The following is a 24781-nucleotide window of genomic DNA, read 5'->3' as shown; positions in this document are numbered from 1 at the left end:
GCCACTTGAGGCCCTCAACCCTCGATGCCTCCCATCTCCCCAGCTCTAACCCCCAACTCCCCTCTCTCCACCACAGGCTATGTGGGTGCAGCCACCGTGGGAGCGGCTGCCTGGTGGTTCATGTACGCTGAGGACGGGCCTCATGTCAACTACAGCCAGCTGGTAGGGGGAGGCCACAGAGGAGGGGACCAGGAGGGTGCGGGGATGCAGGAGGGGACCAGGAGGGTGGCATGGAGGTGGCCCTGGACCTCGGTCTCCCATACCTTCCTTGCAGACTCACTTCATGCAGTGCACCGAGGACAACGCCCACTTCGAGGGCGTAGACTGTGAGGTCTTTGAGGCCTCTGAGCCCATGACCATGGCCCTGTCCGTGTTGGTGACCATCGAGATGTGCAACGCACTCAACAGGTGGGCCCTCCCACGCTATGCCCGCCACCCTCCCCTGAGGCCACTGCCCATGTCCTCCACTGTGCCACCTGCCTCCTCCCTCCTCACTGCGCCTTCTCCCTCCCCTTTCTCTCTGCAGCCTGTCCGAGAACCAGTCCCTGCTGCGGATGCCACCCTGGGTGAACATCTGGCTGGTGGGCTCCATCTGCCTCTCCATGTCCCTGCACTTCCTCATCCTCTACGTTGACCCCCTGCCGGTGAGGTTACTCCCGCCCAGGGCCACCCACCCCAGCGCTGGGGAGCCCACGGCATGACCACTCCCACCAGGGGTGCCGATGTGGGAGGCTGCTGGGAGTGGGCTGGGCAGTGCGGGTCTCTGGCTCTCTCCCCACCCGCTCCTGAGAGGGTGCTTGTCCCCTGCCCCAGATGATCTTCAAGCTCCAGGCCCTGGACCTCGCCCACTGGCTCATGGTCCTCAAGATCTCACTGCCGGTCATTGGGCTCGACGAAATCCTCAAGTTCATTGCTCGGAACTACCTAGAGGGTAAGGAGTGCCCTCTCTGTCCCCAAGCCCTGGCTCCACCACAGCCCCTTCCCTCCGACGCTGCCCCTGCCCCGCCCTGCCCCCTACTTTGCAGGTGGTTAAGTTCCTCAGCCCTGGCAGGACCCGTGTCCGCCCGTTCCCCCTGCGCCTGCAGGGGCCACATCTCCAGGGCAGCCCCACTGCCTCCTCAGCCCCCACAGCCCCCACACTGCCTCCCCGCCTTGATAACGGTGCCTCTTGTCCTCTCTGGCCATAGGATAACTGTTCCCCCTCCTCCATCTCTTTGAGCCCGTGTCACAGGTATCACCCCCTTGCCCTCACCCCAGCTGCTGTGCCCCTGCCACCCGCGCCCCCTCAGCCCCTTGCGCATCGCATCCAAGGTCACTTGCGCTCGCAGCTCCACCTGGAGCCATTGCCGCTGCTGCTGCCGTGCTTCCAGTCGGGGTGGGCCGCTGGCCTCCCACTGGGCGTCAGTTCGGCTCCCAGGCCCCGGGCAGTGCCAGCCTCTGGGCCCGTCTGCTGCGCTGCGTTGCGCTGGCTGTGTGCTGGGCTGTCTCTGCTGTGGGGCTGCAGTGGGGGGGCGGGGTGTCTGGGGACGCAGGTGAGTAAGGGAGGAACTGGCGCGGTGGTAAGCTTCTGAGCCTCCAGGTAAGTATGTGCCTAGAAGATGCACCTGGGAGGGACCTCGCTGCCCTCCCGCCGCCTGCCTCATCCTTTCTCTTTTCCCTTCCAGATCCAGAAGATGAAAGAAGGAAGTGAACGTCCTTTTGCCCTGTCCTCCCCACCCTGATAGTGACGCATCTTCAGGCAGAGCTGTGGCACAGACCCCCGTCCTGTCCCCCACACCCCCGTCATGTGTCTGTTTATAAACACAACCCCTTCCCTTTCCTTCCCCCTTGGCCACCCACCTCCCTCTCAACCTTGTAAATCCCCTTTCCCAACCCCGAGGGGCTTGCAGGGACAAGGCGACCGACTGCGCTGAGCTGCTTATTTATTGAAAATAAATGACAGAAAAGTCTGGCCTTGCTTCTGTGCGCGCTTGGAGGCGTGGGTCGCCGCTGTGGACAAGCGTCTTAGTGTCATGCAGACCAGAAGGCAGCTGCCTGTCCCAGGGCCAGGGCCCACCTCACTGCCTCTGATGGGGACTCTCAGCCCCCATAGCTCGGCTGTGCCCTGGGCAGGGGACGGGCTGGGGGCAGGGGAGGGCTGGAGCCCAGGAGGCAGCACAGCAGCCAGAAAGTCGCAGGCCTGAGCCTGCACCTTTGGTTCCAAGAGGGGCTTGGGCCCCTCACCCAGGTGTAATCCCTGAGAGCAGGAGGCCCAGCCACCCTGGGAGGAGGCGCTGGAGGGTAGGGCAGTGGTGGCCCCATCAGTCCCCTCAACCCCAGGCTCGGGGACGGTGGAAAAGCCACCCAAGACCCCAGAGCCAGGCCTCACGGTTCTGGAGTGGGGAAAGGCGTCTTTCCCAGGGCAGGGGTGGGGACACCCTGACCCCCTCAGGTGTCCTTGATGTCCCTGATGTCCGTGAGTGGCGCCTCATCCATGATGCTGCGCACCTGCTCCAGGGTCTCTGCCTGGCGGATCCGCTCCAGGCGCACCTGCGCGGTCAGACGAGGGGAGCAGAGGGCACTTGGTGGGGAAATGCAGCCTCTACCCCACCTGCTAGCCCCCAAGGGCAGGGCCTGGGACCAGTGGACCCAGGGGCCACCTCTTTGGGGCTGAGGCCACAAATGCCCTGAGCGTCCACCATGCCCTGTACTGAGGGCTTCAGGTGACTGACCAAGGTGCACACGAGAGTTTCAGGGTTTTTTGAGCAATAGCTCAGGACAGGACCATGCCAGCCCCAGGAGGAAGAAAGGACTCCCCTAACCAGGGGACTGTCCTTGCAAGACCCCGGAGAGGTCACCCGGAGTGGAGCCAGCCAGTCCGGAAGGGCTGGGACAGGCCGTACCTGGAGGGCCTGGGACAGTCGCACGAAGTCCCTCTGCACCTGCTCACTGGTCTCCAGCTCTGCCTGCAGCCGCAGCACCTTGGCCCTCTGTTCTGAGAGGTCTGGGAGCTGGGCCTGCGGGGACAGACACCACACTGAGCTCGGCCTGGCTCAGCCTGGGCCAGATGGGAGGGTGTGTGGCCCCAGCACGGGAGTTCCCAACACAGTAGCCCCTTCTACACCGCCCCTGACTCCAACCTCCTCTGTCTGGCTTGGCCAAGCCCAGCCACTGCCCCAGGGCTTCCTCCCACCTGGCCTGAGGGAGACACAGAGGGCGGGAGGGGCAGGGGAGGGTCCCTCTCCTCCCAGTCCCCCTGCCCTCCCCCTCACCTTGCTCTCTTCTTGCTGCACCCGCTCCATCTCCGTCCTCAGGCTGCACAGGGAGGCTGGGAAGTCAGTGCAGGGCGAGAAGTCAGGGCCACGCCTTCTCCCTTTCCCCACCTAGCCCAGCCAGGGTGGGCGATCCCCAAGATCACCTCCAGCACATACTCACCCTCCAGCACCTCTGTGGGAAGGAAAAAGAGAGAGGTCAAGGCCAGTGGTGCACCACCGCCTCTCCCCCACCGCCTCTCTCCCCTCCCAGCTGCTGCCAAGGAGCCCCGGTGGCTCCTTGCAGGGCCGACAGGGGCCCTGGGCCCGGGGCTGGGGGCTCGTGCCCCTCCCCTCACCTGTGTCCTCCCGCTGCACCCTCAGCTGCCCCTCCAGGCTGGCCCTGGCTGCCGTCTCCTCCTCCAGAGCCTCCCGCAGCGTCACAATCTCGATCCGCAGGCGCTCTGCCCCGTGTTCCTGGGCCTGCAGCCGGGCCCTCGCCTCCTGCCGCGTGCGGCGCAGCAGCTGCTGCAGCTCCTGGAAGGGACGCGAGGAGTCACCTGCTGGGCCGGGGCAGGAAGGCAGCAGGGCAGGGGCCACTAGCCAGACGGGGATTGTGGGGAGGAACGGGTAAGGAAGGAAGGATGGAAGCAAATGGCTAAAGCAGGGAAGAGCCGAAAATGCCCAACGTCTGGGAGGCGGATAGGCGCGCTACAGCCCAGCAGAGGAAGCTCAGGACATACGGTCACACCCCACACCGTGGAGGGCACTCAGGAACAGTCCCAACCAGAAAGTTCAGCAGATTATCTACAGCAAGAGTCCCTTGCCGGGTACGAGGGCTCACACCTGTAATCTCACTACTTTGGGAGGCCGAGGTGGGCGGATTACGTGAGGTCAGGAGTTCGAGACCAGCCTAACCAATAAGATGAAATCCCGTCTCTACTAAAAATACAAAAATTAGGCCGGGCACGGTGGCTCACACCTGTAATCCCAGCACTTTGGGAAGCCGAGGCCGGCGGATCACAAGGTCAGGAGTTCGAGACCAGCCTGGCCAATATGGTGAAACTCCGTTTCTACTAAAAATACAGAAAATAGCTGGGCGTGGTGGTGTGCGCCTGTAGTCCCAGCTACTCGGGAGGCTGAGGCAGAAGAATCACTTGAACCCAGGAGGCGGAGGCTGTAGTGAGTTGAGATCATGCCACTGCACTCCAGCCTGGGCGACAGAACAAGACTCCGTCTCAAACAGAAACAAAAACAAAAACAAACAACAACAACAACAAAAAAGCCAGCTGGTGGCCTGCGCCCGTAATCCCAGCTACTCAGGAGGCTGAGGCAGGAGAACTGCTTGAACCAAGGAGGTGGAGGTTACAGTGAGTCGAGCTGGCGCCACTAGACTCCAGCCTAGGCGACAGAGCGAGACTTTGTCTCTAAAAATAAAATACAATAAACCCTTTCGTAAAACTCAAGAACAATGAAAGTTAAGCACCACACTGTACATGTAATGAAAACACCACCAAAGAAGACCGCGAGGGCAAAGCAGAGTCAAGGAATGGGGAGGAGGTGCCCGGAAGTGGACGGATCTCAGGGTGGGGAGGGCACCTCAGGGATCTTTTTTATTGTTTTTTGTCTTTTGCTTTTTTTTTTGAGACAGGGTCTCACTCTGTGGCTCAGGCTGGAGTGTGGTGACACGATCACAGCTCACTGTAGCCTCAACCTCCTAGGCTCAAGCGTTCCACCTCAGACACTTGAGTTGCTGGGACTACAGGTGGAGGCCACCACACCCGGCTAATTTTTGTATTTTTTGTAGAGACAGGGTCTCAACTATGTTGCCCAGGTTGATCTTGAACTCCTGGGCTCGAGTGATCCTCCTGTCTCAGGCTCCTAAGTAGCTGGGACTATGGGCACAAGCCACCAAGCCCAGCTAGTATTTTTATTTTAGTTTTTTATAGAGACAGGATCTTGCTTTATTGCCCAGGTTGGTCTCGAACTCCTGGGCTCAAATGATCCTCCTGCCTCAGCCTCCCAAACTGCTGCAATTATAGGCGTGGGCCACTGTACCCAGCCACCAGGTGATCTATTTCTAATCAATTTATTAATAAGCCATATTATTATTTTGAGATGGAGCCTTGCTCTGTCGCCCAGGCTGGAGTGCAGTGGTGTGATCTTGGCTCACTGCAACTTCTACCTCCCAGGTTCAAGTGATTCTTCTGCCTTAGCCTCCTGAGTAGCTGGGATTATGGGCATGAGCCACCATGCCCAACTAATTTTTTTTTTTTTTTAAAGACAGAGTTTCGCTTTTGTCGCCCAGGCTGGAGTGCAATGGCGCAATCTCAGCTCACCCCAACCTCCGCCTTCTGGGTTCAATCGATTCTCTAACCCCAGCCTCCCGAGTAGCTGGGATTACAGGTGCCCGCCACCACACCAGGCTAATTTTTGTATTTTTAGTAGAGATGGGGTTTCAACATGTTGGGCAGGCTGGTCTCAAACTCCTGACCTCAGGTGATCCACCCACCTTGGCCTCCCAAAGTGCTGGGATTACAGGCGTGAGCCACCGCACCCGGCTCTGACTAATTTTTTTTGTATTTTAAGTAGAGATGGGGTTTCACCATGTTGGCCAGGCTGGTCTCAAATTCCTGACCTCAAGTGATTCGCCCGCCTCAGCCTCCCAAAGTGCTGGGATTACAGGTGTGAGCCATCATGCCTGGCTAATAAGCCATATTATAAAGAAATTAAGTTGACAAAGGCCAGACATAGATCCATGATGGCAGCTTGCTATGAACCAAAGATTATGATGAATTCAATCTTGTGGTTCATGTGTCACTTAAAAACAGCAAACCAACCAAATGACTGCTTCCTTCCTGCCAAGCATTCCGTTAACTCATTTTCTTTTGATGCCAGTGCTGGAAAGGGTGTATGGTTCCATTTCTCAGATGAGGAAACTGAGCCTTAGAGAAGGCAAATGAGTTGGCCAAGCAAATATACAGCACCCTGGCTGGTCCCGACCAATGCTCTGCTCTGCCTGGGGAGGAGGGGCCCTCGCGGTGGCTCCAGGCTCTCAGTGCCCACACTCGGCTTACTGGCACAGAGCTGGGCAGTGATTCCTCCTCGCCCTGCTCCTGCTGCAGGCCCTGGGGGGCTGAGGATGGCAGCTGCTCGGCCCGGAGCCCTTGGTTTTCCTCATTCAACCGTTTTACCTCGTGGTGCAGGCACTTGTGGGTGGTGACCAGCTCTGCCTGTGGATGGACAGTTAGTACAAGGTAATGAAGAGGACAGGCGTCTCCAGTCCCTAGGAGGCCAAACCTCCTTGAACCCTCCTCCCAGGCTGACAGCAAGAGAGCCCACGCCCCCTCTGCTCCTGAGCAAGGAAGGACCACTTTTTGTTACCAAGCTCTTCAGACACCCCGTCCCTGCTAACATGCAGGTTACAGGCTGCTGCCAGGGCCCAAGCTGGGTATTTTATTTGGTCCATACACACACACACACACACACACACACACACACACACATATACACATTTATTTAAATATATATAAATTTAAATTTAAAAAACATGTTTTTTTGAGACAGAGTCTCCCTCTGTCACCCAGGCTGGAGTGCAACGGTGCGATCTCAGCTCACTGCAACCTCGGCCTCCCAAGTTCAAGCGATTCTCCTGCCTCAGCCTCCCAAGTAGCTGGAATTACAGGCGCCCACCACCATGCCTGGCTAATATTTGTACTTTTAGTCGAGACGGGGTTTCACCATGTTGGTCAGGCTGGTCTCAAACTCTTGACCTCAGATGATCCACCTGCCTCGGCCTCCCAAAGTGCTGGGGTTACAGGTGTGAGCCACTGTGCCCGGCCCATATATATTTCTTAAACCCTAAAGTAGTTGCCAACTCTAAAAATTGAGAGACAAGCCAGGTGTGGTGCTACACACTTATAATCCTGGCTACGGGGGAGGTCAAGGTGGGAGGGTCACTTGAGGCCAGGAGTTTGAGACCAGCCTGGGCAACATAGTGAGACCCCAGCTCCACAAAAAAATGTATAAATTAGCTGGGCATGGTGGTGTAAGCCTGTAGTCCCAGCTGTTCAGGAGGCTGACGCTGCAGGATTGGTTGAGCCCAGCAAGTTGAGGCTTCAGTGAGCTATGATTGTACCACTGCACTCAAGCCTGGGTGCTGAGCAGCAACACACCATCTCTTAAAAAAAAATAGCAGACGATACACAAATATTCATATTTTTGGTTTCTCTTGAAAAATCAGAAAATCTGGCAGCAGTGAACCTGTGTTCTTAGGAGGCCACGGTCAGCAGAGCCCAGAGGCAGGAGCACCTTGCAGGAACCTCTGGTTCCAGGCTGCCTACTGCCCTCCTGCCCTACACCTGGCCCTGTTCAATCACATATGTCTCCTCCCTAGTCTTGGTCAGCATCTGATTTGCTTTTTTTTTTTTTTTCTTTGAGACAGAGTTTTGCTCTTTCACCCAGGCTGAAGTGCAATGGCGTGATCTTGGCTCACGACAACCTCTGTCCCCGGGTTCAAGCGATTCTGCTGCCTCAGTCTCCTGAGTAGCTGGGATTGCAGGTGCCTGCCACGATGCCTGGCTAATTTTTGTATTCTTAGTAGAGATGGGGTTTTGCTGTGTTGGCCAGGCTCGAACTCCTGACCTCAGGTGATCCAGCTGCCTAGGCCTCGCAAAGTGCTAGGATTACAGGTATGAGTCACCTTGCCCAGCCAGATTTGCTTTTAATTCTCATGACTCTGCAAACTAGGCCCCATTATGTCAGTTTTATAGATGGTGAGACAGAGGCTGGGAGTCTGGGATTAGCTCAAGATCAAACAGGTCTGTGTGGCTGCAAAGGCCCTGTTCTGGCCACGGCACCAGCTGCCCCAAAGCCCTCCTACCTACCTGGCACCAGTTACGGGGTGCGGCCTGAGCAGCTGGAGACAGGACAGGTGCCTTGACTTCCCACGTGCCCCCTTCCACCACACGCAACTGATTCCTGCTGGACTCCTCACCCTCCTTCCCCGGGGCTCCCAGGTACTCACCATCTGCAGCTGTACCCGCTCCTGGGCCTGGCTCACAGTCCCCTGCAGGGTCTGCAGCAGCTGCTCGGAGTTCTGGACCTGGGCCAGCAGCACCTGCATCTGGGTTGGAGGGAAGGTGAAAGTGAGGGCAGGGGGATGTCGGGGGGTGGAAGGCAACCAGAGGCCTGGCTGGGGCTGCAGTGGCGGCAGGGACCCACCTGCTTGGCACAGTCCTCGTTGCTCCGTCTCAGGCCCTCTTGGAGCTCGTCCCGCTCGCGGCTGACGCTCTCCAGGTCCTTCTGCAGCTGTCGGCCCTGCCACAGACCCTGCCTTCAGCCTGCATCTCCTGGGAACTTAGGACCCCCTCACCACACTTCTCGTGGCCCACCTCTGCAGGGAGGTGCCCTCACCCACACAGTCCACCGAGTTACAGGCCCAGCCATCCATTCTCTTCCCTTCACTCCCCACCCATCAGCAGGCCCTGCCGGGTCCATCTCCAAAGTGGATTCCACAGTGCCAGGTGCAGTGGCTCATGCCTGTAATCCCAGCACTTTGGGAGGCTGAGGCGGGCGGATCATTTGAGGTAAGGGGTTCAAAACCAGCCGGGCCAACATGGTGAAACTCCATCTCTACTAAAAATACAAAAAGTTAGCTGGGTGTGGTGGTGGGACACCTGTAATCTCAGCTACTTGGGAAGCTGAGGTAGGAGAATCACTTAAACCCAGAAGCAGAAGTTGCAGGGAGCCGAGGTCGCGCCACTGCACTCCAGCCTGGGTGACAGAGTGAAACTCCGTCTCAAAAAAAAAAAAAAAAAAACAAAAAAAACAGGGCCGGGCATGGTAGCTCATATCTATAATCCCATCACTTTGGGAGGCCAAGGTGGGCGGATCACGAGGTCAGGAGATCAAGACCATCCTGGCTAACACAGTGAAATCGTGTCTCTACTAAAAATACAAAAAAATTAGCCAGGCATGGTGGCGGGCACCTGTAGTCCCAGCTACTCGGGAGGCTGAGGCAGGAGAATGGCGTGAACCCGGGAGGCAGAGCTTGCAGTAAGCCGAGATCGTGCCACTGCACTCCAGCCTGGGCGACAGAGCGAGACTCCATCTAAAAAAAAAAAAAAAGGCCGGGCGCGGTGGCTCAAGCCTGTAATCCCAGCACTTTGGGAGGCCGAGACGGGCGGATCACGAGGTCAGGAGATCGAGACCATTCTGGCTAACCCGGTGAAACCCCGTCTCTACTAAAAGAATACAAAAAACTAGCCGGGTGAGGTGGCGGGCGCCTGTAGTCCCAGCTACTCGGGAGGCTGAGGCAGGAGAATGGCGTGAACCCGGGAGGCGGAGCTTGCAGTGAGCAGAGATCCGGCCACTGCACTCCAGCCTGGGCGACAGAGCGAGACTCCGTCTCAAAAAAAAAAAAAAAAAAAAAAAAAAAAGTGGATTCCACATCCACCTATTTCTTCCTGTCTCTGTGGCCATCCCCTGGTCCAAGGTATCACCTTCCCGTACACCACAGTCCCAGCCTCTCAGCTTCTCCTGTGGCCCCTACCCCAACACACGCCCAAGTAAGCTTTTTTTTTTTTTTTTTTTTGAGATGGGGTCTCACTCTGTGACCCAGGCTGGAGTGCAGTGGTGCATGATCTCGGCTCACTGCAGCCTCGACTTCCTGGGCTCATGCAAGCCTCTCACCTCAGCCTCCCAGAGTAGCCTGGATCATGGGTATGTGCCACCGCACCCAGCTACTTTTTTGTATTTTTTGTAGGACAGGGTTTCGTCATGTTGCCCAGGCTGATCTCAAACTCCTGGGTTCCAGCATTCCGCCCACCTCAGCGTCCCAAAGTGCTGAGATTACACACGTGAGCCACCGCACCCGGCCCCAAGTGAGCTTTTGAAAGCCTGGAGCTGGGAGGCTTCTCCCTTGCTTAAAATTAACACTGCAGGTGCTTCCCACATCTCCTAAGATGCACAACGCACAACCGGCCCCCAAGGCCGGACTCATGTGGTCCTGCCTTTCTTTCTGATCTCCTCTTCTCTCCTCCCCGGTGGCCTTCCTGTTCCTCAGATGCACTGTGGTCTCTCCATCCTCAGGGCCTTTGAACTCACAGGTCCTTGTGCCCTGGTCTTTTTTTTTTTTTTGGCGACGGAGTTTCACTCTTGTTCTCTTGTTGCCCAGGCTGGAGTGCAATGGCGCGATCTTGGCTGACTGCAACTTCCGCCTCCTGGGTTCAAGTGATTCTCCCGCCTCAGCCTCCCAAGTAGCTGGGATTACAGGCATGCGCCACCACGCCTGTCTCCATGTTGGTCAGGCTGGTCTTGAACTCTCAACCTCAGGTGATCTGCCCGCCTCGGCCTCCCAAAGTGCTGGGATTACAAGAGTGAGCCACCATGCCCAGCCTGCCCTTTAAGAGCTCCTCCTCCCACCATCTGGGTCTCAGCTCCAGCCTGAACCCAGGTCAGTCTCCCTCACTGCCCGTCTCTATCCCAAAACCCTCTTTAGTTTTTTTTCTGGGCATCTCCCTGGTGACAATGTCTTCCCCATGTATCCATGTGCATTTTTGTTAAAAGCACCTTTACTGAGTTATAAGTTCTTTACCATATAATTTACCCATGTGAAATGTACAATTCATTTTTTTGCATCACATTACTATTATTATTATTATATTTCGAGACAGAGTTTCACTCTTGTTGCCCAGGATGGAGTGCAATGGCAGGATCTGGGCTCACTGCAACCTCCGCCTCCCCAGTTCAAGCAGTTCTTCTGCCTCAGCCTCACGAGTAGCTGGGATTACAGGCATGCACCACCACACCCAGCTGATTTTTATATTTTTAGTAGAGATGAGGTTTCACCATGTTGTCCAGGCTGGTCTCGAACTCCTGACCTCAGATGATCCACCCACCTCGGCCTCCCAAAGTGCTGGGATTATAGACATGAGCCACTGCACCTGGCCTTTTCTTTTTTCTTTCTTTTTTTTTTTTTAGACAGGTTCTCACTCTGTGACCCAGGATGGAGTGCAGTGGCACGATCTTGGTTCACTGCAGCCTCAATCTCCTGGGCTCAAGCGATCCTCCTGCCTCAGCCTCCCAAGTAGCTGGGACTACAGGTGCACACTTGGCTTTTTTTTTTTTTTTTTTTTTTTTAATTTTTGTAAAGAGACAGGGTTTCACTATGTTGCCCAGACTGGCTTTGAACTCCTAGCCACAAACAATCTTCCCACTCAGCTTCCGAGTGGCTGGGATGGCAGGTGTGAGCCACCGCACCCGGCCCCTGTGCATGTTTACATCTGCCTGCCTTCACTAGGAGGGGGGCCTCTCTTCTCCCTGTGGAAGCTCCGGCTCTAGCTCTGGGTCTGAACACAGGTGGTGCAGGGGAAGCATCCAGCAGAGAGGGGGATGGCGCACCCCGCTACCCTGCCCACAACACTCACCTCCATCTGCAGCTGCTCCCACTGGGTGTCTGGGACAAGCTGGTAGCCAGGAGGGGGCAGGTAGATGCCCTCGGGAACCAGGGTGCCCGTAGACACCAGCGAGGCCGTCTCTTCCTGTTCAGGGCTTAGGCCCTGGCGGCTGCGGGGCAGGGAGGAGCTGCTGCCGACCCCACCGCCAAGAGAGAAGGAGGAGATGGAGGCGCTGTCATCGCAGTTGTGAGCGAAGGCCTCAGCTGCCGGACCCCCATCTCCGCTCAGCTCCTCCAGAGGCTCCAGTGGGGGCGATGGGTCCCGGGACAGGGGCAGCAACTCCGTGGAGTCGTGCAGGGAAGGGGCATGCCGGGGACGTCTCTAGGGAAGGGGGCAGGGAAGAGGCTGGGGGGCCAGGGTCCTCTGGCACCCCTCCTTCCCCAGCACCCCCTGGCCGCACCCTCACCTGGATCTCCTGTATCAGCTCCTCGGCCCTCAGCAGCTTCGCCTTCAGCTCCTCGATCTCCTTCTCCATGGGCAGAACGATCTCCCGCAGCTTCTCCGAGTCCTCGTGGGCCTGGAGGGAGTGGCGTTTGGCAGCAGTAGTTCCCCCCTCCCGAGTGCTGAAGTCCCAGGTCTGTTCAGAGCTTCCTCTGCAAGCACATCAGCTCTCCTAATCCTCCCTAGAAGGTGCTGTCTACCCTCATTCCAGAGATAAGAACACAGAGGCTCTAGAAGCTTCCATGACTTGCCCCAGGGCATAAGGGCAAGGATGAAGGTCATGACTTCTTCCTGTGGCCCTGTCATTCACCATATCTTCCTTCCCCAATATCCATTTTTTCCTTTTGTCATAGAACTTTACCTTTTTTTTTTTTTTTGAGATGGAGTCTTTTTTTTTTTTTTTTTTTTTTTGAGACGGAGTCTTGCTCTGTAGCCCAGGCTGGAGTGCAGTGGCCGGATCTCAGCTCACTGCAAGCTCCGCCTCCTGGGATCACGCCATTCTCCGGCCTCAGCCTCCCAAGTAGCTGGGACTACAGGCGCCCGCCACCTCACCCGGCTAGTTTTTTGTATTTCTTAGTAGAGACGGGGTTTCACCGTGTTAGCCAGGATGGTCTCGATCTCCTGACCTCGTGATCCACCCGTCTCGGCCTCCCGAAGTGCTGGGATTACAGGCTTGAGCCACCGCGCCCGGCCTGAGATGGAGTCTTGCTCTATCACCCAGGCTGGACTGCAGTGGCACGATCTCGGCTCACTGCTACCTCCACCTGCTGGGTTCAAGCCATTCTCCTGCCTCAGCCTCCCCAGTAGCTGGGATTACAGGCACGCATCACCATGCCCAGCTAATTGTATTTTTAGTAGAGACGTGGTTTCACCATGTTGGCCAGGCTGGTGTCGAACTCCTGACCTCGTGATCTGCCAGCCTCGGCCTCCCAAAGTGCTGGGATTACAGGCTTGAGCCACCGCACCCGGCTTTTAAAAAAATTTTTTTTAAAGAGATGAGCTCTCTTTCCGTTCCCCAGGCTGGAGTGCAATGGTGCAATCACATCCCACTGTAGCCCTCCATCTCCAGGACTCAAGCCATCCTCCTGCCTCAGCCTCCTGAGTAGCTGGGACCACAGGCATGTGCATCAATGGGCTAATTTTTATATTTTTTGTGGAGACAGGATATTGCTATGTTGTCCAGACTGGTTTTGAATTCCTGGACTCAAGTGATCCTCGCACCTCAGCCTCCCAAGGTTGGGCATTACAAGTGTAATTCCCAGCATCTGGGTTAGGATTACACCAATGCCCAGCGCACCTCACATTGTTAGCGGGGCATGTAGTCTAAATCCTAGAATACCATCCACATTTACCTGCTTCCTTGCAACTAAACAGATCATCTGGCTAAGTTCCAGCTACTGAGATAGAAACAGATGAGCCAAGGGGACCTTCCAGGACAACTCTTTTTTTTTTTTTTTTTTTTTTTTTTGAGATGGAGTCTCGCTCTGTCGCCCGGGCTGGAGTACAGTGGCCGGATCTCAGCTCACTGCAAGCTCCGCCTCCCCGGTTTACGCCATTCTCCTGCCTCAGCCTCCGGAGTAGCTGGGACCACAGACGCCCACCACCTCGCCCGGCTAGTTTTTTGTATTTTTTAGTAGAAACGGGGTTTCACTGTGTTAGCCAGGATGGTCTTGATCTCCTGACCTCGTGATCCACCCGTCTTGGCCTCCCAAAGTGCTGGGATTACAGGCTTGAGCCACTGCGCCCGGCCAACTCTTTATTTTATATGTATTATTATTACATTTTTTTTAGATGGAGTCTCACTTTGTTGCCCAGGCTAAAGAGGACTGGCATGATCTCGGCTCATTGCAACCTCCGCCTTCCAGGATCAAGCAATTCTCTTGCCTCAGCCTCATGAGTAGCTGGGATTACAGGCACCCCGCCACTACGCTCGGCTAATTTTTGTATTTTTAGTAGAGATGGGGTTTCACCATTTTGGCCAGGCTGGTCTTGAACTCCTGAGACCACCCACCTCAGCCTCCCAAAGTGCTGGGATTACAGGTGTGAGCCACCGTGCCTGGCCCAGGACAACTTTTATTTATTTTGATAAGAAGTTTCATTCTTAGGCCGAGGCGGGCGGATCACAAGGTCAGGAGATTGAGACCACGGTGAAACCCCATCTCTACTAAAAATACAAAAAATTAGCCAGGCGCTGTGGTGGGCGCCTGTAGTCCCAGCTACTCAGGAGGCTGAGGCAGGAGAATGGCGTGAACCCGGGAGGCAGAGCTTGCACTGAGCCGAGATCACGCCACTGCACTCCAGCCTGGGGGACAGAGCGAGACTCTGTCTCAAAAAAAAAAAAAAAAAAAAAGAGGTTTCACTCTCGTTGCCCAAGCTGGAGTGCAATGGCACTATCTCCTCTCACTGCTACCTCTGCCTCCCAGGTTCAAGCAATTCTCCTGCCTCAGCCTCCCAAGTAGCTAGAATTACAGGTGCACGCCACCACGCCCAGCTAATATTTTTGTATTTTTAGTAGAAGGGGGTCTAACCATGTTGGCCAGGCTGGTCTCGAACTCCTGAGACCACCCACCTCAGCCTCAAATGATCTGCTCGCCTCAGCCTCCCAAAGTGCTAGGATTACAGGTGTGAGCCACCGTGCCTGGCCTAGGACAACTCTTTAAAGGAAGAGGGTGTGCCTTTCTTTATTCCTCCTTCTCCTCCTTTTTGCTGGCTGGAATGTGGACATGATGGCTGGCACCCAAGCAGTCATCTTGGACCATGAGGCAATATATTACCTATGGCAAAACAGCAATATAGATGGAGCCTGCTTGACAACTTGTCGAGCTGCCTTACCAGTTCTGAAATGTCTACCTCTGAACTTGAAGGAAAAAACAAATTTCTGAGCCAGGTGCAATGGCTCATGCCTGTAATCCCAGCACTTTGGGAGGCCAAGGCGGACGGATCACCGTCAGGAGTTTGAAACCAGCCTGGCCAACACGGCAAAACCCTGTGTGTACTAAAAATACAAAATTAGCCGGGCGTGGCAGTGGGCACCTGTAATCCCAGCTACTCAGGGAGACTGAGGCACGAGAATAGCTTGAACACGGGAGGTGGAGGTTGCAGTGAGCCGAGATCGCACCACAGAACTCCAGCCTGAGTGACAGAGTAAGACTCCATCTCTGAAAGAAAAAAAAAAATTTCTGGCCAAGTGCAGTGGCTCACGCCTGTAATCCCAGCACTTTGGAAGGCCAAGGTGGGCGGATCACAAGGTTAGGAGTTCGACACCAGCCTGGCCAACATGGTGAAATCCCGTCTCTACTAAAAATACAAAAATTAGCTGGGTGTGGCGGTGCGCGCCTGTAATCCCAGCTACTTTGGAGGCTGAGGCCAGAGAACTGCTTGAACCGGGACCTGGGATGCGGAGGTTTCAATGAGCTGAGATGGTGCCACCGCACTCCAGCCTGGCGGCAGAGCAAGACTCTGTCTCAAAAAAAAAATAAAAATAAAAATAAAAAGATGTCACATTTAAGCCACTGTTAATTTGGGTTTTCAATCACATGCAGGCAAATTTCATCCTAATCGATTTGTTCTCCCACACTAACACCACCACCACAGAGCTGACCATATTTTCCCATCTCTTTTCAAGCTTAGGATCCTGCTGACGTTGAGCAGCCAACAGCCTCTACACATCTCCACTTGTATGTCCCTCAGGCTCCTCTAACCATAGACATCCAAAACAAACCACTCAGGGATGCTGTTCTTCCTGCCACAAGCACTCAGTCAGCGAGAACGGCGCTGCTGGCCACAAGCTGTTCAAGGCAGAAATCTGCCAGTCATCCCTGTCCCCGTCACTCCTCACTTCTAGTTCATGCCCTTTCCACTTCTTGAATCACTTGAAATCTTCTCAAACAAGCTCAGTTTAATCCTCCAAATCTCTTTTTCTTTTTTTGGGATGGAATCTTGCTCTGCTGCCCAGGCTGGAGTGCAGTGGTGTGATCTCGGCTCACTGCAACCTCTGCCTCCTGGGTTCAAGAGATTCTCCTGCCTCAGTCTCCCGAGTAGCTGGGATTACAGGCGCCCGACACCATGCCTGGCTAATTGTTGTACTTTTTTAGTAGAAACAGGGTTTCCCTATGTTGGCCAGGCTTGTCTCAAACTCCCGACCTCAAGTGATCTGCCCACCTCAACCTCCCAAAGGGCTAGGATTACAGGCATGGGCCACCACGCCCAGCCCTGATGCTCCCTTCACTGTGTTGGGTGGCTTTCATTGAGCGGGGCCCTGTCCTTTACCAACCTGCTGAGGTGCTCCCTGAGGAACACTCCGGATGCACGGGGCAGCCCGGATGCTGCAAAGATGTGGCTTGAAGGTCTTTGTTTCATGGGCTCCTGTCTTCATCTTTGTCTTTCTAACTAGGTAATTGACACCATACCTGAGCCTCAGTTTCCTTATGCATGAAATAACAATATTAATTGAAGTATCTATCTCACAGGTCTGCTGTAGGATCAAATGAAGTAACAATGCAAATTTGCTTTGAAAGACGAAGCATGTGATAATAAATATGTGCTTCCTATAATTGTTAATAACAGCAATAGTAAAGGAGGTGACATATCATAGAGATTAAGAACCCTTTCGAGGCCGGGCGCGGTGGCTCAAGCCTGTAATCCCAGCACTTTGGGAGGCCGAGACGGGCGGATCACGAGGTCAGGAGATCGAGACCATCCTGGCTAACACAGTGAAACCCCGTCTCTACTAAAAAATACAAAAAAAAAAAAAAAAAAAAAACAAACCTAGCCGGGCGAGGTGGCGGGCGCCTGTAGTCCCAGCTACTCGGGAGGCTGAGGCAGGAGAATGGCGTGAACCTAGGAGGCGGAGCTTGCAGTGAGCTGAGATCTGGCCACTGCACTCCAGCCTGGGCAAAAGAGCCAGACTCCGCCTCAAAAAAAAAAAAAAAAAAAAAAAAAAAAAAAGAACCCTTTCGAATCAGCCTGGGCGCGGTGGTTCACGCCTGCAATCTCAGCACTTTGGGAGGCAGAGGCGGGCTGATCACTGGAGGTCAGGAGTTCGAGACCAGCCTGGCCAACACAGCGAAACCCCGCCCCTACTAAAAATACAAAAAAAATAGGCGGGCATGGTGGCAGGTGCCTGTAATTCTAGCTATTCAGGAGGCTGAGGCAGGAGAATCAGTTGAACCCAGGAGGCAGAGGTGGCAGTGAGTCGAGATCACGCGACTACACTCCAGCCTGGGTGACAGAGCAAGACTCTCTCAATAATAAATAAATCAGTAAATAAAACCAGCCTGCCTAGACTTTTTTTTTTAAGAGACAGGGTCTTACTCTGTCACCCAAGCTGGAGTGCAGTGATGTGATCATAGCTCACTGCAGGCTTGATTTCTGGCTCAAGCGATCCTCCCATGTCAGCCTGAGTAGCTGGGACTACACGTGTGCATCACCATGCCCAGCTAATTTAACAAAAAAATTTTTTACAGATGGGATCTTGCTATGGTGTCCAGACTGGAGTGCAGTAGTAAGATCATAGCTCACTGTGGCTTCAAGCTCCTGGCCTCAAGTGATCCTCCTGCCTTGCCTTTCCAAAGTGCTGGGACTATAAGCATGAGTCAGGCTTCTGCTTAGATTTTAAAATCTCAACTCCATTCCCTTTTATGTGCATAAACAGTAGAAGTACTGAATTTCCCTGAGCCTTACCGTACTCAGCTGATAAATGGATCTAATAGACCTCCCTTACAGGGAATAGACTGGGGAGGTTAACTCTGTTAAGCACTAAGCACAGTGCCTAAAGCATCAGAGGCATCTTTTTTTTTTTTTTAAGACGAAGTCTCGCTCTGTTGCCCAGGTTGCAGTACAGTGGCACAATCTTAGCTCACAGCAGCCTCTGCCTCCTGGGTTCAAGTGATCCTCCTGCCTCAACCTCCTGAGTAGCTGGGATTATAGGTGTGCGCTACAGGCTGATTTTTGTATTTTGAGTAGAGACAGGGCTTCACCATGTTGACCAGGCTGGTCTCGAACTCCTGACCTCAAGTGATCCACCTGCCTTGGCCTCCCAAAGTGTTGGGATTACAGGTGTGAGTCACTGCACCAAGCCAGGAGGTAACAATATATCACCAAGCGGTAATGTCCGCCAGGAACAGTCAATATTTAATAACAGTAAGAAATTTTTTTGTTACCCTTAAGTGTAAGTTTCCTTTCCTCTACATAACTTAATTTTGGAGCTAAGCGAACTTGGTCACCCACTAATAAGGGGCAAGCCAGGACCCTATGGAGCACAGAGCGAAGCTCTCAACAACACCTGGTAACTCTGTGCTATTCCTAGAATCACTGCTGGGTGCCCTGCACCCCATGACCGGGCAATGGGACATCCACAGTCCTTAACATCCTTCCAAATCCCAGGGCAGTGGGGAAACCATCCCAACCCCAACCTTTTCCATCTGCTTCTCCAGGGAGTCCAGGGGGTGGGCCCGGGACAGCAGCTGCTTCAGGCGGCCCAGTTCCCGCTCCTTCTCCTCACAGTGCTGCTGCTGCTGCTGTCGCTCCTGCTTCAGGGCGGCGATCTGGGCTTCATAGCTACTGATGGAGTCTGGTGGGGGAGAGGGAGGGTCAATGAGCCGGTCCTGCCTGTGGGCGAGCAGGGGACCTTGATGCACTGACTCTTTCTGTGAGACAATCTACCATAGTGGTTGCCATGGCAGGCTTTGCAGAAATTGACCTGGGCAATCACTCAGCCTCTCTGTGCATCAGTGTCCTTAGGTGCAAAATGGGGAAACTACTGATCATCCTTCTGGTGGCTACAGATTAAATGAGATGACATATATAAGATAGTGTACAAAAAAATAAAAAATAAAAATAGATGAGATGACACAGGCAAGGTGTCCAGTCCTTTCTCAGGCACACAGAAGATGTGACACTGTTCCTATTAATATATACCAGGAACAGTCAATATTTAAGAACAGTAAGAATTTTTTTTGATTATTATCATTATTATTTTGAGACAGAGTCTCACTGTCACCTAGGCTGGAGTGCAGTGGTTCAATCTTGGCTCACTGCAACCTCCGTCTCCTGGGTTCAAGTGATTCTTTTGCCTCAGCTTCCCATGTAGATGGGATTACAGGTGCCCACCACCACGCCCAGCTAATTTTTCCATTTTAGTAGAGGTGGGGTTTTGCCATGTTGGCCAAGCTGCTCATGAACTCCTGACCTTAAGCGGTCCACCTGTCTTGGCCTCCCAAAGTGCTGGGATTATAGGTGTGAGCCACTGCTCCCAGCCTCATTTTCTTTAATTTTTGAGAAACGGTCTCACTCTGTCACCCAGGCTGAAGTGTAGTGTCGCAATCATGACTCACTGCAACCTCAGCCTCCTGGGCTCAAGCAATCCTCCCACCTCAGTGTCCCGAGTAGCTGGGACGACAGGCACACCCTAGCATGCTTGGCTAATTTTTGCATTTTTTGTAGAGACAGGGTCTCACCATGTTGCCCAGGCTGGTCTGGAACTCCTGAGCTCAAGCAATCCTCCCGTCTCAGCCTCCCAAAGTGCTGGGATTACAGGCATGAGCCACCACACCCGGCCCTTAATCATAGTCATAAACATTTACACTGGATCAGACTCTGAGCTGGGCTCTGGAAATACAGAAATCAATCAAACAGAAAGCCTGCCACCGGGAGCTCACAGTCCAATGAAGAGGGCGGCTGTGGCAATAGTTAGGATGCAGTATGGGAAGAGGTAAAGGAGAGGACCCTTCCTGGGCTTGGAGATGGCAGAGGAAGGAGCCCTCACTCTGCCTGCCTGCCCAGGCAGGAGAGGACAGTGGTAGACAGTGAAGGAGGAAAAGGATGCATGAGTTAACAGGACCAGTGTGAGCAGCGGAAGAGCGGCTGGCATGGTTGCGGCATGGTGAGGTATGCTGGAGGTGTTGGAACAGCAAAGGCACCCAAGGAGACACTGGAAAGGAGGCAGTAGGTGGCTCCCAGGGCCTTGCATGTGACGCCAAGAGGTTTGAAACTTATCCTACAGGTCAGCAGGAGATGGAGGTGATGTTGGATAGATTATATACTTTTTTGTTGTTGTTGTTAGGGAGTCAGGGCCTGGCGCCGTGGCTCACACTTGTAATCCCGGCACTTTGGGAGGCCAAGGTGGGCAGATCACCTGAGGTCAGGAGTTCGAGACCAGCCTGGCCAACATGGTGAAACCCTGTCTCTACTAACACAAAATTTAACCAGGTGTGGTGGTGGGCACCTGTAATCCCAGCTACTTGGGAGGCTGAGGCAGGAGAACTGTTTGAACCCAGGAGGCGGAGGTTGCAGTGAGCCGAGATTGTGCCACTGCACTTCAGCCTGGGTGACAGAGCAGGACTCTGTCTCAAAAAAAGAAAACAAAAAAAAAGAGAGTCAGGGTATCCCTCTGTCACCTAGGCTAGAGTGCAGTGGCGAAATCATAGTTCACTGCAGCCTTAAACTCTTGGGTTCAAGTGAACCTCCCACCTCACCCTCCCAAGTAGCAGGGACCACAGGCACTTGCCACCATACCCAGCTAAGGGTCTCATTTTGGTGCCCAGGCTGGTTTCAAACTCCTGACCTCAACTGATCCTCTTACCTGAGTAACATGGACTTGTTTTGTTTTTGGTAAAACCTGGTCATTTTTTTGTTTGTATAGGGATTGACCTATTACTGTGCACTAACAGTAGAAGTAAAGGTTCAGCTGGGCCGGGTGTGGTGGCTCACTCGTGTAATCCCAGCACTTTGGGAGGCCAAGGCAGGTGGATCACAAGGTCAGGAGATCGAGACCATCCTGGCTAACACAGTAAAACCCCATCTCTACTGAAAATACAAAAAATGGGGCCGGGCGTGGTGGCCCACGCCTGTAATCCCAGCACTTTGGGAGGCCAAGGCAGGTGGATCACGAGGTCAGGAGATTGAGACCATCCTGGCTAACACGGTAAAACCCCGTCTCTGCTAAAAGTAAAAGTAAAATAAAATTAGCCGGGCGTGGTGGCAGGCACCTGTAGTCCCAGCTAGCTGGGAGGCTGAGGCAGGAGAATGGCGTGAACCTGGGAGGCGGAGCTTGCAGTGAGCCGAGGTCGTGCCACTGCACTCCAGCCTGCGTGACAGAGTGAGACTCCATCTCAAAAAAAAAAAAAAAAAAAAAAAAAAACCAACAAAACAAACAAAACAAAAAAATACCCAAAATATTAGCCGGGCATGGTGGCACACACCTGTAGTCTCAGCTACTTGGGAGGCTGAGGCAGGAGAATCGCTTGAACCCAGGAGGCAGAAGTTGCAGTGAGCTGAGATCGCACCACTGCACTCCAGCCTGGGTAACAGAGTGAGACTCCATCTTAAAAAAAAAAAAAAAAAAAAGGTTCAGCTGTTAGGCTGCTTGGCTGTTTTCCAGCTGTATGACTTTGGGCAAGTTATTTAACCTCTCCCGGCCTCAGAGCTTCCTCTGTAAAATGGAGATGGATAATAGTTCCTGCCTCACAGAGTTTGTTATGAAGATTAGTTACTCATAAAGCATTTAGCTCAGTGCCTGGCACATAGTGAGTGCTCAAAACATGCTACCTGGCCAGGCGTGGTGGCTCACACCTGTAATCCCAGCACTTTGGGAGGCCAAGGCTGGCAGATCATTTGAGCTCAGGAGTTCAAGGCCAGTCTGAGTAACATAGTGAGACCCTGTTTCTACAAAAAGTACAAAAAATTAGCCAGGCATGGTGGCATGCACCTGTAGTCCTGGCTACTTGGGAAGCTGAGGTAGGAGGATCTACTTGAGCCCAGGAGGTGGAGGTTGCAGTGAGCTGAGATCACACCAGCGTGGTGTGACACACTCCAGCCTGGGCGACAGAGTGAAACTCTTATTGACTCAAGAAAAAAAAAAAAAAAAAAGCTAGCTATTGTTATTATTTAGGACACACCTGGTTTTTCCCATATAGTAGAGATAACGAGTTTCTCTTAATAAATGTATGTAAAATTTAAAAATATGGATCTATTTAAAGAACAAATACTAAGTAAATAGCAGAGTAAGTTGTACAAGGATGTATCTACATTGCACAGGCACGTGGATCCTGAAATGTGGGAAATACAGCCCCAGAGAAGTCTCCAGGAGCAGCTGTTAGAAAGGGAAATCGCATGGTGGGAAGGGAATTTTAGGAAGTTTACTCTGGAAGCCAATGTCAAGGCCAGACTATAGAGGGAGATCCGTGAGAAGGCTGGGACAAAAGTCCAGGAGAGAGTTGACAAGAGCCCCACCACAGCAGGGGCAGAGCAGCGGGGCAGCTCTGACATCTGTTTCAGAGGCTCTGGCTTCTGCTAGAGGAAGGAGAGTAGAAAACAGGATGAGCAGCTGGGGCTTCTGGAGCCAGAGGAGCAAGTACAGAGAACATGGGGTGGAGGCAGGGAAGCTGGTGCATGGCGTGGGGTGGAGGAGGGAGTGTCTGGGGAAGGCTAGAGAGCAGAGCATTAGACTCACAGAGACTGGGCCAGGGCTGATTCTATTTCCCAGAAGTCCAGACTAAAATAAGGTTGGTCTGGGGAACTGAGAAGTTTCTCACCCATCTTCAGGGTTGATCAATCATCAGTGAGGGACAAGAAATGACATGGGCAAGGCAACAGATAGAAGCTGGGAGCTAAACTTAGCTGTAACTGACAGAGTTGTTGCTATCACATGGAGTGCCTCTATGCAAATTTTAAAAGGGCGGCCCTTCCTCCGGCCATAGGCATGCCCTGAGCTAGGCAGCCCTGCTAACTTATCCCACAGCTTATCTGTGCCCCCGCATCCTTTTCTCGTCATGCACTCCCCAGTATGGGGCTGATGGGGAGTCTAGGTGATTCCCCCGTCTCACCTTTCAGGATGGCCTGCAGCGAGGCCACCTCCTCTTGGCACTGCCGCTGCACCGCAGCCACAGCCTCGGCCTTCGTGCTCTCGCTCACCTCTGCCACAGCCTTCATGGTTTCCATTTCTGCCAGGGCGCCTGCCAGCTCAGCCCGAAGCCGGCTGAGCTCACCTGACTCGGCCTCACCATTTGCCCCTTCCTGGGGCTGGGGGTCCTCCAGTGCTGTGGGGGACAGGGATAAGCTTCTCTTCCCATCTCTTAACACCCCAGGCCACCTACCGGCTTAGCAAGTCCTGCAACCTAGTAATGTTGCCTTCACCCGGGACCGCCTTCACCTGGGTCCGCCCCGCTCACCTGGCACCGCCCCTGCCCCGCCCCCTTTCCACTGGCTCTGCCGGGTGCTGCCTACATTCCATCTCTTCGCGGTGGCCAGTTTCACTCAATCCTCTCCTCAGTCCAACCCGGCCCCGCCCCCCCAATGGCCGCGCCCCATCCTCACCGGGCCCCACCTCGCACCTGTCACTGGCTCTACCCCTTGAATGGCCGGGCCACGCCCCCTTTCGCCGAGAGCTCTAGGCCCCGCCCCCTTTTCCGACGGCGTGGCCCCGCCCCTTCCTCCATCACCCCTCTCCACCCCCCATCCGCAGGTGGCTAGCTCGGCCCCGCCCCCAGTTTCACCGCCCTCTGCGTGCACGGACGCCCCCTCACGTACCAGCCCCCGGCCGCCGCCGCCGCTCGTCGTTGTCCGCGGCCACCGGCGCAGCTGCCGCCATTGCCTCAGAGCAAACGGCGGATTCCCGCACTCCCTGGTGACGGAGCGCACCGCTTCCGGGTCCTCTCGGCTGTTTCCGGATCCGCTCGGCTGTTTCCGGATCGGCCCCGGGCTGGAGGCCCCGGACGGAGGATGGGGGGATTGCCGAGCCTCGGCCGGAGATTCCCGAGTCGGCCCCCGGCTCCGGCCCCGCCCCGGCTCTTCTTGGCTGGTTTGGGAGTACTCCTTCGTTTCAAGCCCCGACGAGGATCCTTAAGAGGTCTTCCCAGGCGTTTCTCCGTGACCTCGGAAGCCCTGCTCCAATTATGCCTCCTCTGGGACACCGGCCTGCGGAGCGCTCCCCCTCGCTCCCTCGCTGCTCCTGCCCGGAGCCAGCCTTTGATCGGCTCCGGCCGCCCTTCCGCCCGAGCCTGGCTTGCGTTACAGCGAATTGTGGCGGGGCCCTCCCTGCACCTCCGCCCTCGTGGAGTGTCCCTCGGGGCAGGGCCGGGTCGGCTTCATTTTTCTGAGCGCTTCGGAGCCCCCGAGTAGTTAGTCGGAGTCTGAAACTTGCACGTCCCCACCCCCATTTTGTTATTCAGCCAGTCACCGCTTCCTGCTGGCCCCCCTTTCCCCCTCCCAGCGCCTTCAAATCCCTCCTCTCCTCTCCGCCTGTGTCTAGATCAGGCTCTATCTGTGACCTCCACCCAGACGGTGACAGGCAATTCAGATTTATGTCCAGAGCCTTGGTTCCCCTTCCCCCAAACCTTTTTCTCCCTCTGTAAAGGACACGCCAGGAACCTGGAAGTCCTTGATTTTCGTGTCCTCCTGCAAGTCCCGTAAACTCTACTTCCAATATGCTGACTATTCCAGAATGTGCCCCTTTTTCTCCATCTCCAGCGCTAGCACTCCGTCCCAGCTCCCATCACCTCTCCTGAACTTCCACAGTGTCGACTTGGCTCTTTAATTAATTAATTCTCCTTAAAGCAGCTGGAGTGATTTTTGTAAAACAGACAATGCAGTTTGAAAATGGCCAAAGGTAGAACGATTTTACACTGTTGGTGGGAATGTAAATTAGTTCAACCA

General features: G+C 54.4%; 2 protein-coding genes across 3 annotated transcripts in view; one reads left to right on the top strand and one right to left on the bottom strand.

The window, feature by feature from the left end:
- Positions 1–1791, top strand: part of ATP2A1 (ATPase sarcoplasmic/endoplasmic reticulum Ca2+ transporting 1) — a 28090-nt gene extending 26299 nt beyond the window's left edge. The window contains exons 18-23 of one of the 2 annotated variants that reach the window (XM_007988879.3): positions 77–162; positions 275–408; positions 527–644; positions 814–931; positions 1188–1231; positions 1665–1791. In XM_007988879.3, the coding sequence (XP_007987070.1) occupies positions 77–162; positions 275–408; positions 527–644; positions 814–931; positions 1188–1192 (461 nt within the window). In that variant the 3' untranslated portion in view covers positions 1193–1231; positions 1665–1791. The remainder of the gene's footprint in view (positions 1–76; positions 163–274; positions 409–526; positions 645–813; positions 932–1187; positions 1232–1664) is intronic. The other variant, XM_007988860.3, reaches the window with a different exon arrangement.
- Positions 1792–1905: 114 nt separating this feature from the next.
- Positions 1906–24581, bottom strand: RABEP2 (rabaptin, RAB GTPase binding effector protein 2). Its single transcript, XM_007988895.3, has 13 exons — positions 23657–24581; positions 22954–23166; positions 18544–18701; positions 12096–12206; positions 11660–12010; positions 8454–8549; positions 8257–8355; positions 6308–6463; positions 3590–3767; positions 3415–3426; positions 3252–3307; positions 2883–2996; positions 1906–2529 (listed from the first exon to the last, which is right to left on the bottom strand). The coding sequence occupies exons 1-13, from the start codon at positions 23715–23717 to the stop codon at positions 2428–2430; spliced, it is 1707 nt and encodes a 568-aa protein (XP_007987086.2). The 5' UTR covers positions 23718–24581; the 3' UTR covers positions 1906–2427.
- Positions 24582–24781: the final 200 nt, after the last annotated feature.

The sequence above is a fragment of the Chlorocebus sabaeus genome, chromosome 5 (genome assembly GCF_047675955.1).
Source record: "Chlorocebus sabaeus isolate Y175 chromosome 5, mChlSab1.0.hap1, whole genome shotgun sequence".
In the NCBI taxonomy this organism is placed as follows: Eukaryota; Metazoa; Chordata; class Mammalia; order Primates; family Cercopithecidae; genus Chlorocebus; species Chlorocebus sabaeus.
Note: the sequence above shows the minus strand (reverse complement) of the source record. Positions and strands in the feature narration are given on the sequence as shown.

Excerpts from the sequence above, each read along its gene's own strand:
- RABEP2 (XM_007988895.3), bottom strand. The coding sequence starts at position 23,717 with ATGGCGGCAGCTGCGCCGGTGGCCGCGGACAACGACGAGCGGCGGCGG. Across the intron at positions 8,356-8,453 it reads ACGAGGACTGTGCCAAGCAG|ATGCAGGTGCTGCTGGCCCA; the intron begins GTGGGTCCCTGC and ends CCTCCAACCCAG. Across the intron at positions 2,997-3,251 it reads TGCAGCAAGAAGAGAGCAAG|GCCCAGCTCCCAGACCTCTC; the intron begins GTGAGGGGGAGG and ends CTGTCCCCGCAG.